Below are 13,199 nucleotides of genomic sequence, written 5' to 3'. Positions count from 1 at the left end.
GCCCCAGCTGACATCTGTGATGCCTCTGCGCTGAGGCGAGACATCTCTGGCCGAGCTGTAATGGTTCTTTAGAATACTTCTGGGATGATGCTGACACTGATGGAGGAGAAACTGTGTGTTGAAACTGGGGAGACGGCACAATGGGTTTGCATGAAGGGCAGAGCTCTCTAGCCCATTGCTAGCGGCGCCGGTGAATTCTCCCAGCCAGGTCGAGACCATCTAGAGATTCTGGATGTTCACAGATGGCTAGCTTGTCCTTGATTTGCAAGGAGAAACCTTCCATGAATATACTGTGAAGGCTGTCTTCTCTCCAGTTAAGCTCTGTAGCCATAGTCTGAAATTCTATCGCATAATACATCAGGGTTCCGGTGCCCTGGTGTAGATGGAGAAGATCAGAACCTACCGTGGTGAGCTTGAAGACCTTGACAATCTGCTGTAGGTCTTGAAGAAGAGCGTCAGTTCACTCCCTCAAAAGGGAGGTCCAGGCCAAGGCCTTCCGAATCAGTAGGGCGAGCACAAAGGTAGTCTTGTCAGTGATTGGGGGAACAGTGCTGGCTGAAGAGCAAAGAACATGAAATATTGGTTCAGGAACCCATGGAACTGTTTCAGATTCCCAGCATGCCAGGGCAGAACCAGTAATCGGATTATGGGTGGATTGGATACATCCAAGGTTTACCAGTGCCTGCTGCAGGAGGTAAAGAAGCAGCAGACAATACTGTTGCATCCAGGAGGGCGCTAAGTCACTCCATGGAGCCCACCAGGAGCTTGAGGAACTGCTGCTGCTGCTGAATATTCTGTGCTAGGCCTGGAATGGCCCAGAGGCCCAAGGCATCCGCAAGGTGCATGGCTTCGGCAATCTGTTGGTGTGGACCCTTAGACCAAGGTGGAGTTGGTGCAACTTGCAAGGATGAGCTCTGCAGGTCCCCACCTTCGGAAAGTGGAGCTGGCAGAAGAAGAGGCCCTATGGGAGATTCACCAATACCAGCTTTGGTTCCCCTTGGGTTGTGCCCTTGGGTGCCTGGGCTGGCTGGATTTAGGTACCAGGTGAAGCTCCGTGGTGCAAAAGACACTGCAGGCCAGCAGAGAGACTACAACACAGTCGGGACAAGCAGTGGTCAGGGCAGGTGGTAGACAAGGCAGGGTCAGGATCAGGCAGTGGTCAGTGGTAGACAGAGGTCAAGCAGCATCAAGATCCAATCCAAGGTCAAGCCAGAAGTCCAATCCAAAGAGACAAGGAATGAGGAGGAAGGAGGTTAAGGGACCACTGGAGCAAGACAAGATGCTGAGGACAGACAAAGGAGAGAATGACAATGAAGACAAGAACTCAGAAACCAGACTGCCAAGGAACCAGGAACAGAACACCAAATCTCAGGATCAATACATAGCAGAGTCAGGAAGCAGGACACAGAGGCAAAGCACTTCTCCAATGGAATCGACCTATTGCCAAGACGTGTAAGGGCTGCTGAGGTGGCCTCTTATAAGCCTCAGCTGGTGACCTCATCTTCAGGCGCCTTAGAGGTTTTCCCACCATGGGGCCTTTAGAAAGGGCGCCTTCGGTGCACACGTGTCCCCAGGAGGGGCCAGAGGCAAAGGAAGATACAGCAGCAGGCCAGGCCCAGGAGCCTGTCACGAGTTAGTGGGAAGTCCAGCGGGGAAGATGGAGGGAGTATGTCAGTCTGCCGTGCGCACATGACGTGGTTTCCTCCGGCATCAGTGACTGACTTCCAAGTTCCAGGACTAGAGGTAAGAGTGGCCGACCATGGGCCCATCCTGCGTACCACCAGATGCAACACACACTCTTTGGGCCTGATTTTCAAAAGCATTTACATGCTTAAAACTGGGTTTTACATGTTTAAATGAACTTTACCCATGTAAGTGGGCTTTTGAAAATTGCTATACTATATATCTTTGTCAATAGGTTTTACATATAAATGTAAATGCACTTTATATGTTTAAATGGCTTTTGAAAATTGCTACAATGGTATGTAACTCCTTTGAAAATTACCTCTTTTGTGTCTTACCTTGCATTCATGTATAAGGGCCAAGCACTTAAGGATAAGGTTTAGCATGCTTTAAGTAAAATATATTGTATAACATTTTAAGTCTGGATTTCATATGAATATTAAAATGTTTTTAGTTGCAAGCTAAAGTATTTTAGCATGAGCTTTATTATATAGTCTCCTAATAAATATAATATAATAAATACATTAGACAAAATTGCTTTATGTTTTTAAATATTTTCAAATATACTGCCTGTTCACTATGGTCCCTTAAAGGAGAATTTTAAAAGCCCGACATGAGCCAAAACCAAGAGATACCAGAATATGTTGGGCCGGCGCTTGCCGAGCAGATTTTAAAGGCCGCTCGAGTGGATGCATATCTCCCTCTACGCACACAAATTAAAAGTTCAAAAAAAAGGGAAGAGGCGTGATCTGGACTAGGCATAGGCGTTCCTGGATTTCACTTTGAAATTTGTGAGTAAATACTTACTCGTACAGTCCTGCACTAGGGTCCCCTGCCATGTAACTTTATTTATGCTATGGATGGCGTGTAAGTCATGAAACAAAAAAAAATAAACATATCAGCAGGGTTTTAAAGGTCGGGGCTAAAAGTGGAGAAGGCAGGCTATTAAACTAGGGGGATTTGGACAAACTTACCTGGACAAACTGGGAACAAACCGGTAAAACTGGTAATGGCATGTCTTTTAAAATCCCTCCACTTATGCGGTAGAAGTAGCATTTGCGTGCATAGGCGCATGTGCACTTAAAACTGTATGCACATGTCCGTGCCTTCAGGCTATTTTATAACATGTTCACATATACGTGCATATGTTATAAAATGGCTGTGTCTCGGGGCGTGGGTCGACAAACGTGTGTACATGTGCTCCAGCATACCCAATTAATAGTTACTATCTTAGAGCAGAAATTTATACAATTAATTGAGATAATTTTTATTTTTGATTGCAACAAATAGTATAAACTATTTCTGAAAACCTAAATACTAAAACCTTGAAAAAAGTTATAGTTTACAAGTCACATACTGAATAAGTTCTTATATCATTATCCTGTGGCAGAAATAAAATAACCTTCTCGACTTCTGACAATACTTTATTATCAAATTCAAGTTGTTTTTCTGACTATTTCATATTTCTAGATTAGAGCATACAGTTTATATTGTAGTGTTTCTCTTAGTGTTAAAACAAGCAATAAAAGTGTACATTAAACTCAGAGTACAAGGCACAAATAGAAAACCTTTATTTTTGAGTTTTTTCAGATTTTATGTTTTTACCTTTTGTTCTTCGTATGCATCTTTCAAAGACATATAGTTTGTTAAAGCCCTCATGGCTATTGGTAATTTTCCAATTGTCTTCAAGTCAATTGGTTTCTTGTGAGCTGATATTATAAGTGTATTCATCCACCAATATGTTGCCTTGGAGAGTAAGTTAACAAAGGGCTGGAGAAATCTCACTCCTAGATCTTGCAGGTCCTCAGGAGGCTTTACTTTTTGAGGGTTCATCAAAAACACGTATCTCTAAAAAATACATATAATATTATTATTATTATTATTATTATTATTAATATTATTATTAATAAATAATATAGAAGTCAGTCTGTTGTATACATTTCATAAACTTTATACCAGGAGCCAATGAAGCCAGTAATTTGACAAGCCCATAGAAAACAACAAAACTCAAATTAAATATTAAAACTTGAAGTTAAGCAATGAGAAATTAACATCCTAGATTTTTATAACACAACATGGGATAGGTGGCGATGTCCTTTCGTGGATTGCAAACTGGCTAAAAGACAGGAAACAGAGAGTAGGATTAAATGGACAATTTTCTCAGTGGAAGGGAGTGGGCAGTGGAGTGCTTCAGGGATCCGTATTGGGACCCTTACTTTTCAATATATTTATAAATGATCTGGAAAGAAATACGACGAGTGAGATAATCAAATTTGCAGATACAAAATTGTTCAAAGTAGTTAAATCACAAGCAGATTGTGATAAATTGCAGGAAGACCTTGTGAGACTGGAAAATTGGGCATCAAAATGGCAGATGAAATTTAATGTGGATAAGTGCAAGGTGATGCATATAGGGAAAAATAACCCATGCTATAGTTACACAATGTTAGGTTCCAAATTAGGTGCTACAACCCAAGAAAGAGATCTAGGCGTCATAGTGGATAACACATTGAAATCGTCGGTTCAGTGTGCTGCGGCAGTCAAAAAAGCAAACAGAATGTTGGGAATTATTAGAAAGGGAATGGTGAAGGTACAGAGAAGGGCTAACAAAATGATAAGGGGAATGGAACAGCTCCCCTATGAGGAAAGACTAAAGAGGTTAGGACTTTTCAGCTTGGAGAAGAGATGGCTGAGGGGGGATATGATAGAGGTGTTTAAAATCATGAGAGGTCTAGAGCGGGTAGATGTGAATCGATTATTTACTCTTTCGGATAATAAAGACTAGGGGGAACTCCATGAAGTTAGCATGTGTCACATTTAAAACTAATCGGAGAAAGTTCTTTTTTACTCAACGCACAATTAAACTCTGGAATTTGTTGCCGGAGGATGTGGTTAGTGCAGTTAGTATAGCTGTGTTTAAAAAAGGATTGGATAAGTTCTTGGAGAAGAAGTCCATTACCTGCTATTAATTAAGTTGACTTAGAGAATAGCCACTGCTATTACTAGCAACGGTACCATGGAATACACTTAGTTTTTGGGTACTTGCCAGGTTCTTATGGCCTGGATTGGCCACTGTTGGAAACAGGATGCTGGGCTTGATGGACACTTGGGCTGACCCAGTATGGCATGTTCTTATGGTTTCCTTATCGCAAGGGAAAAGCTGTTTACTGACTGTTGGCCCAATGGTTAAAGGAGTTTAATTGTTATACAGGAGGTTGGGGTTCAAATCCTTTAATTGTAGGGGCTTTCCTATTTATTAGAGAGCTGACTCAGGAGTAATTTAAGGAAATATTTCTTTACAGAGAGGGTAGTGGATGTATGGAATAGCCTCCCTGGGGAGATGGTAGAGACAAGGACAATATTTGAATCAAGAAAGCATGGGATAAACACAGAACATCTCTGAGAGAATGATAGAGATTGTAAACCTGAACAGTTGGTGTGGATGGGCCAACTAGCTGGGCCATATGGTCTTTTTCTACCATCCTGTTTTTATTCCTGTTGCGCGCCCTGTCCACGCCCAGCCTGCGCATGGGCCTGCTCACCTCGCTAGCTACTCTGCAGGTCACCGGTCGGCCTCCCCAGCAGCAGCCGCGAGCACCTCCAGGCGGTCACGGGGCCTTCCACTGCACACCAGGCCTCACGCAGGAGTTCGGCGTCCTCGGTGGCATTGGCCACACCCCTATGCGTGCGCACACACCGCCCGGCCTCTTGTAGGGCCAGGGGCGGGTCCTAGCTCCATGGCACACCCTGATTGAACTTACGATATAAGGAAGTCCTTGCCTGCACTTCCTTGCCTTGGCAATCGGGTCGGCACTGTAAGTGTACTAGTTTGCCTCCACGTTCACAGTCTTGTTCCAGTCTTGTTCCAGCGTCCTACTGTTCCAGCCTTGTCCAGCATCCTTCTGTTCCAGCGTCTGTCTGTCCTGTCTCCCCAGGTAGTACCCTCGGACTGACTCTCTGGTACTGACCTCGGCCTGTTCCTTGACCATTCTGCTCGCTGCCTGGATCCTGACCTTTGCCTGCCTTGTGACCTCGTCTGACCTCTGGAACCTGACCCCTGCTTCGTTGACTACTCCTCAGACTGATCCTCAGATTCTGACCCCGGCTGCCATTGACCACGTTTCCTGATTCTGGCTTTGTCCCTTGCCTTGTCATCACCTACGCTGTTCTGGCCTTCCTTGGTTCTCCAGACCTACAGCCTAGTGACCGACCACGCTCCCTTGCTGCTCATGGGCACGCCTCTCTACTACCTCTCCGGGAGACCCTGTGAGGCCCACCTAAGTCCAAGCGGCACCGGTCCCTATGGGCTCCACCCGGGGGGACCGCGGACTTCCAGTGGTGAAGCTCATCCTAGCCTCCGTCTTCTCCAGTGCTCCTGCCTCTGGGGGCAGGTGCTTCCTGGTCCCTACCAGGGAGCCGTTCTCCACTGCTCCAGGACAAGGGTCCACCTCCAAGCGCAACAATTCCTAGATCTTAAATACATAGTAGTAGATATTAGAGGTGTGAATTGTGTAATCGATCGTCTTAACGATCGATTTTGGCTGGGGGGGAGGGAAATCTGATCGTCGAGTTTTTTTTTTTTCTAAAAATCGTTTTAAAAATCGTTAATCGGGGAGGGCGGGAAAACCGGCACACCAAAAAAACCCCTAAAACCCACCTGAACCTTTAAACAACTCCCCCACCCTCCCGAACCCCCCCCCAAAATGGTTTTAAATTACCTGGGGTCCAGTGGGGGGGTCCCGACGCGATCTCCTCCCGCTCTCTGGACACCGCTGCGTTGAGAAATTGCGCCGGTGGCCCTTTGCCCTTATCATGTGACAGGGCAAAGGTAGCGCTGGCACCATTTTGTTTCCTGGCTCCCGACGTCACGCGTGCGGGAGATCGCCCCCGGACCCCCGCTGGACCCCCAGGGACTTTTTGGCCAGCTTGGGGGGGCCTCCTGACCCCCACAAGACTTGCCAAAATTCCAGCGGGGGTCCGGGAGCGACCTCCTGCACGCGAGCCGTATTGCCAATCTTCAAAATGGCGCCGGCGCAACCTTTGCCCTCACTATGTCATACGGGCGACGGGTCGCGTGACGTCGGGAGCCAGGAAACAAAATGGCGCCGGCGCTACCTTTGCCCTGTCACATGATAAGGGCAAAGGGCCACCGGCGCCATTTCTCAACGCCAGCGTGGCCAGAGAGCGGGAGGAGATTGCGTCGGAACCCCTCCATTGGACCCCCAGGTAATTTAAAACATTTTGGGGAGGGTTCAGGAGGGTGGGGGATTTGTTTTAAAGGTTCGGGTGGGTTTTAGGATTTTTTTGGTGTGCCGGTTTTCCCGCGCCCTATTTAACGATACAATACAAATGCCCCTGACGATAAATCGGGGGCATTTGTATTGTATCGCGTATCTAAAGATTTTGGATGATTTTAAAATTATCTGACGATAATTTTAATCGTTCAAAAACGATTCACATCCCTAGTAGATATGTAAAAGCCATTTTAATGGATAACTCACAAGTTATCCATTTAAATGGCTTTTTAAACAAGCATATTGAGCCTCTTATCTGGCTAAATTATTGCCAGAGACATGTTGGCTGGAATCAGTTTTTAAATTCATTCAACCTCATGGGGCCATATAACTTGAGTCTTAACTGGATATATTCAATAAAGCATATATCATGTTAAGTTACGCTCAAGAAAAAAAATCACATTGCAGCCTGTCTCCCTCCTGCCCTTTCCACCTCCCACAAAATAAATAAATAAATAAATAAAATATACAATTTTTATAGCATCGGGAGAACCCCTCCCCCACCCGCTGCACCAACTTCCCCTTAAACGCATACATTTTTAATTTAGTTGCCCTCTGAATCACCCAACCCCCAACACCCACCCCAACCCTTTCCCTTCTCCCACCAACCCCCTGCCCAGTACCTTTGTTTTCAATGGAAGCAGTTGCCTAGCTATGGCAGAAGCATCCCCAGAAGTGCTGGGCTAGGATCATGGTAGCAGGCTACTGCGATCCTGGCCATCAACTTTAAATAAAGGTACAGAGCAGGGGGTGGTTGGGAGAAGGAAAAGTGTTGGGGTGTGCATTGGGATTGGGTTATTCAGATTAAAAATGTATGCATTTAAGGGGAAGTTGGTGCAGCGGGTGGGGGAGGCATTCTCCCAGCACTATAACATTTTTATTTTATTTATATGAGCTGTTTTGAGGGGGGTGGAAAGGGCAGCCCTGGGAAGGGAAGGGGGCTTTGTTTTTCTTGACTGTAACTTAACCAGATTGTTATGGTATGTTAGAATGTGGACCCTGGGCCGAGGTGAGAGGTGTCACCAGCCACAGGGAGGAGCCCTGTGAGCCTCACCATCGGGAGGCGTGGTCCCAGCAGATGTCAGAAAAAGCTGTGGAATAGAGTCTTTACTAGATAGATAGAAGAACACAGCCCACGGAGCGGGGAGTGCAGGAGAAGTGGTGATGTCAGAGTAGAGGGGTATACCCAGAGGGAATACCTCAGAGAAGGAGATCTGGTATTGGCCCGCAGGGTGGGGTACGCCGAAGAAGTCTCTTCATAGTGATGATAGGTCGTGACCTGCAGCACAGGTACACCGAAGTAGTCTCTCAGTAGTGACGATATGGTGGTGACTCTGTAGCACAGGAAATACCCCCAAGTAGTCCTCTTCGTAGTGATGGTATCTTAGTGGCCTGCAGTGCAGGGTACAATGAGGGATTCCCCACAGAGATGGTATGGTGAGGTTCCGAGGCACCAGAACACGGAGAGAGTCCTGGAGATGAAGCTGTAGTGGTCTGCAGCGGAGGGTACACCGGCATAGCTCCTACTAGAGAGGAATATGGTATGTGTAAATCATACCATACTCGCTACACATTTGGCAGAAAGTAGGCTATCGTTTGTATAAAGAAGCCCGCCCTTTTGGTTATGAGGTTTCTCACTTCATCTACTAGATAAGGGAGCCCTGACCGACATGCCGCAAATGCGCAGTAGAGAGCAGCTCTACCGCGCATGCGAGCACGTCGGCCAGAGCAGAGCGTGCCCGGAAAAAAAAAATGGCGCCTGCTCCTTAGGAGCAGGAGCGGCGGCGGCAGCAGCAGCAACCATCAGGAGCAGCGGCGGCGACAAGCAGGAGCAGCAGGAGCAGCGGCGGCGACGGCAACAAGCAGGAGCAGCAGGAGTAGTAGCGGCGGAGCGGCGCGCACAGCGAGGCAGGGAGGAGCAGAGTAGCGGCGGCGCGCGAGGCAGGGAGGAGCAGTAGCGGCGGCGACGCGCGCGCACAGGACCCTGGACTGGCTGCGGACCGCTCTCTGGATACCGACCCATTTCGACAAAGTCTGTTTTTTTGAAGTTCAAAACTCAGGTCTTTGTGACACCTCTCTGGATCCTATTGCAATATCAAACCATACTGTTTGATGATCACATGGTGCTGAGGTGGGCACCCACCCGGACATTAGAGACATTATCCCCGTTACAGGCCGATACAGTACAGTGCGCTCCGGTGGAGAGCACTGTTAACCGGCATTTGGACGCGCGTTTTCGACGAGCTAGCTTTACCCTTATTCAGTAAGGGTAATAGTGCGTCGAAAATGCGCGTCTAACCCCCCCGAGTCTAATAGAGCCCCGCAACATGTAAATGCATGTTGATGGCCCTATTAGTCATTCCCGCGTGATACAGTAAGTAAAATGTGCAGCCAAGCCGCACATTTTACTTTAAGAAATAGCGCCTACCCCAAAGGTAGGCGTAATTTCTTCCGGCGCCGGGGAAGTGCACAGAAAAGCAGTAAAAGCTGCTTTTCTGTGCACCCTCCGACTTAATATCATGGCGATATTAAGTCAGAGGCCCCAAAAGTTAAAAAAAAAAAAAAAATTTAATTTTTTTAATGGGCCCACAGCCTCGTGGGTTGAAAACCGGATGCTCAATTTTGCCGGTGTCCGGTTTCTGAACCCGTGGCTGTCAGCGGGTTTGAGAACCGACGCCGGCAAAATTGAGCATCGGCTGTCAAACTCGCTGACAGCCGCCGCTTCTGTCAAAAAAGAGGCGCCTCTTTTTACCGCGGGCCCTAATTTAAATAAATATTAAGTTACTGAATCGCGCGCACAGGAGAGAGGCCTGTGCACATGCCGGGAGAGCGGGTGCTCGCCTGCTCTCCCCGCATGGTTTACTGTATCGGCCCATGCAATCCTTTCCTCTGCCTGACTTTTTGCTTTCTTGATTACTTTTTTCATCTCCCTCAGATTCACCAGATAATCCTCCCTGTGTTCCCCTTTTTTGGAATTCTTCATATTTCTTAAAAGCTGCTTTTTTTTGCTTTTATTAAATCAGCCACCTCCTTTGTGAACCAGATTGGATTCTTATTTATCGTAATTTTGTTTACTTTTTTAACATACACATTTGTTGCTTTTGTAATTGCTCCTTTTAGTTTGGCCCACTATTGTTCGACTTCTCCCATTTTCTCCCAGTCTTCAAGTTCTGCCTCCAGATATTTCCCCATTTCGGACAGTCTGTGTTTTTTGAAGTTCAAAACTTGGGTCTTTGTGACACCACTCCGGATCCTATTTGCCATATCAAACCATACTGTTTGATGATCACTGGTGCTGAGGTGGGCACCCACCTGAACATTAGAGACATTATCCCCGTTAGTGAGCATTAGATCAAGTAAAACTCCTTCCCTCGTGGATTCCATTACATTTGTTTGAACGGAGCCCCTTGCGGGGCCATCCACTATCTCTCTACTTCTGTTAGATTCTGCAGAAGGGATTCTCCAGTCCACGTCTAGCAGATTAAAATCACCAACATACAGTAGGCCCAGCAGGAGCACCAGAAGATAAGCCGAGGCAGATTATTGTAAAACACCTGAATGATAGCTGCATATCATAAACACAAGGAACTGTTATAAGACAATAAGAAAATCTTGATCTTCCCTGAATACTCGGCGAAAGTTATGGTAGCTAGGAAAGAGCTAACGCCATATTGTACACAGCTCTATAAGCGTGGTGTTAAATTCAACTCTTTAGTTTTCCAGCACAATTAAAAGTATTCCACAATGGTGAGTCTAAGCTTATCCATACAGCCTCAGAAGCACAAGCTTTCTCTTATCAGTTGGGCAGATGACTGGATTTAGTCCACAAAACAGATTTTATCTCAGCATTGGAACTTTTCTGTGCACGTAAGCTGATCAGTGCAGATTGGCTATGTATGCCTTTCTTTTTTTCTCTACATTAAATCTCTATATGTTTGGGTTTTTTTCTCATTGTGTCATATAATTAATCATCTTGGATTCTTTTTCTTTGTGAATGCTGGGAGATCTCCAGAATCGATCATGTGGAATGGTGAAGAGTGCTAAGGAAGAACAACTTCAGCCCTTCAGGAAACTTCTACATGGCAGACCAGGGAGATGGAGTCCCCTACTAGGAAATCAAGTGTTGCGTTCGTGCCTGCTCTTCACCCTCGATCCACCCCTCTACCTGTGTGGCGACTCCCTCCATGCCTGATGGACGGCTTGATGCCGCGGCGTCTCCATTGCCACTTCTCCCCGGCGTCCCCGGGCCAGCTCGATGCTGCGGATTCCGCCCTGTTCCTGATGACATAGGGCACGTGTGCTCCAAAGTATGTACCAGCAGAGCGCGAACCTCAGGGGTGTCCCCCCTGTATTGATGTCACCTGCTTCCAACATAAAAGGTCTTTACTTTTGCTAACAGATCGAGTAGCAAGGACTCCGATTGGACAATCTTCAGCTGTCCAAGACTACTTTGCACCCAAAGGATTGTTTGCGGGATTTCCTTCGGACCCGCTTCACTCTGCAGCATTGCCTCTCCAGACCTACCAGGGGTACCCGCTCCTCGGGGGCCTCATTCTCTTCTCTATTTCAGATTACAGAAGGGAACCGGTACTTGCTCCTCTAGGGCCCATGTTCCTAAACTCTCTGAAGACTCTCCATTGCCTGGAAGTGATTGCAAGAGACGGACATAGTGAGTTATTATTTCAGACTACAGATAGGAACCGGTACTCGCTCCTTGAGGGCCTATGTTCCTGAACACTCTGAAGATTCTCCATGCCCAGAAGCTATCGCAGGTACAGACATTTGGGGGTTATTATTTCAGACTACAGATAGGAACCGGTACTCACTCCTCGAGGGCCTATGTTCCTGAATACTCTGAAAATTCTCCTTGTCCAAAAGCTATTGCATGTACAGACATTTGTGAGTTACTATTTCAGATGGTATATAGGAACCGGCACTCGCTCTTCGAGAGCCTATGTTCCTGAACACTCTGAAGATTCTCTATTGACTAGAAGCTATTCCAGATACAGATTATTGTGAGTGACCACCGCACTCTCAGAGCTTTCCCTGGAATCAGGTACTCGCTCCTCGAGGGCCTAAACCTTTCCAGCTACTGAGCTATCTCAAGACCTTATGTGAGTTATCATCTAGTACTGGCTATGTATATCTCCATACCCTGTCTACTCACTATCTACAGTCTCTTTGCAGCTCAGCAACCTGGGAATCGCAGTTCCAGTATCTTAGGACTTCAGCCCTGCCGGGCATACCAGTTCACTACTGCCACCTCTGGTGGTTATACTACTTATCTAATAAAAGAACTATCTGTGTCTGTCTCCATACTCCAGCCTAGCCGGTGGTCCCTCTCGGTACTTCCTCCTGAGGGCACTGTCATCTGCCATTGGCCCAATGATTCACCTATTTACCTTCTGTCCAGCTGTGCACCATCTCCAGTACTCCGCTGGTACAGATTGTCAACTCTGCAGTCTACATCATAACATATTGCCATTCCTTAGCAAACCCATAGGAGGCAGCTCACTACAGATTGCTACTCCTCCCCTTTGGGGAGGGGATTCTATCAGACTGCCATTCTCTCTGCTAGCTTCTCCCATCCACATAGTAGATCCTACAACAGATTGCTAACTCCGCCTATGGAGTGCAACAGATTGCTAACTCCTCCCTTTACAGGAGTATCCAGCAGCAGATCTACAACAGACTGCCAACCTCTAGCAGAAATCCTAATAGATTGCTAACTCCTCCCTTTACATGAGTAACCCGCTAGCAGAATTCTAACAGATTGCTAACTCCTCCCTTTATAGGAGTAACCCGCTAGCAGAATTACAACATCAAGAGACACTTCCTTGGGAAATAATGGTGTGAGTGTGTATGGGTGTGTGAGTAAGGGTGTGTGTGTTTTTTTTCTGCTGGTTACAGTGTTTTATAGCAAATTGGGTTCTTTTCCCTCTGGTTGGCTGGGCTGTGACTGGGGTTTTGGCAGTGGGTCGAGCTGGGGGACTGGCTGTTAAACAGTTTAATGCTTTAAGCAGGCATTTAACCTCTTATTTTGTGTCAAGATGGTAAAAATACTCTTTAGGGCTTTGAATGTCGATGGTCTACACTCACCAATTAAGCACAAGAAAGTATTAACAGATCTGAGAAAGAGAGGATCCAATATAGTTTTTCTCCAAGAAACTTATCTAGATAATTTAGAACATAGAAAATTAAGCAGAGATTGGGTGGGTAGCT

The 13,199-nt window shown here is 46.5% G+C and overlaps 1 protein-coding gene across 2 annotated transcripts in view; it reads right to left on the bottom strand.

The window, feature by feature from the left end:
- The window catches only part of ABCC9 (ATP binding cassette subfamily C member 9), a 976,112-nt gene that overhangs the window by 797,909 nt on the left and 165,004 nt on the right, over nt 1–13,199 (bottom strand). For both annotated transcript variants that reach the window (XM_029600177.1, XM_029600176.1), the window contains exon 6: nt 3,289–3,531. In XM_029600177.1, the coding sequence (XP_029456037.1) occupies nt 3,289–3,531 (243 nt within the window). The remainder of the gene's footprint in view (nt 1–3,288; nt 3,532–13,199) is intronic.

The sequence above is a fragment of the Rhinatrema bivittatum genome, chromosome 4 (genome assembly GCF_901001135.1).
Source record: "Rhinatrema bivittatum chromosome 4, aRhiBiv1.1, whole genome shotgun sequence".
In the NCBI taxonomy this organism is placed as follows: Eukaryota; Metazoa; Chordata; class Amphibia; order Gymnophiona; family Rhinatrematidae; genus Rhinatrema; species Rhinatrema bivittatum.
Note: the sequence above shows the minus strand (reverse complement) of the source record. Positions and strands in the feature narration are given on the sequence as shown.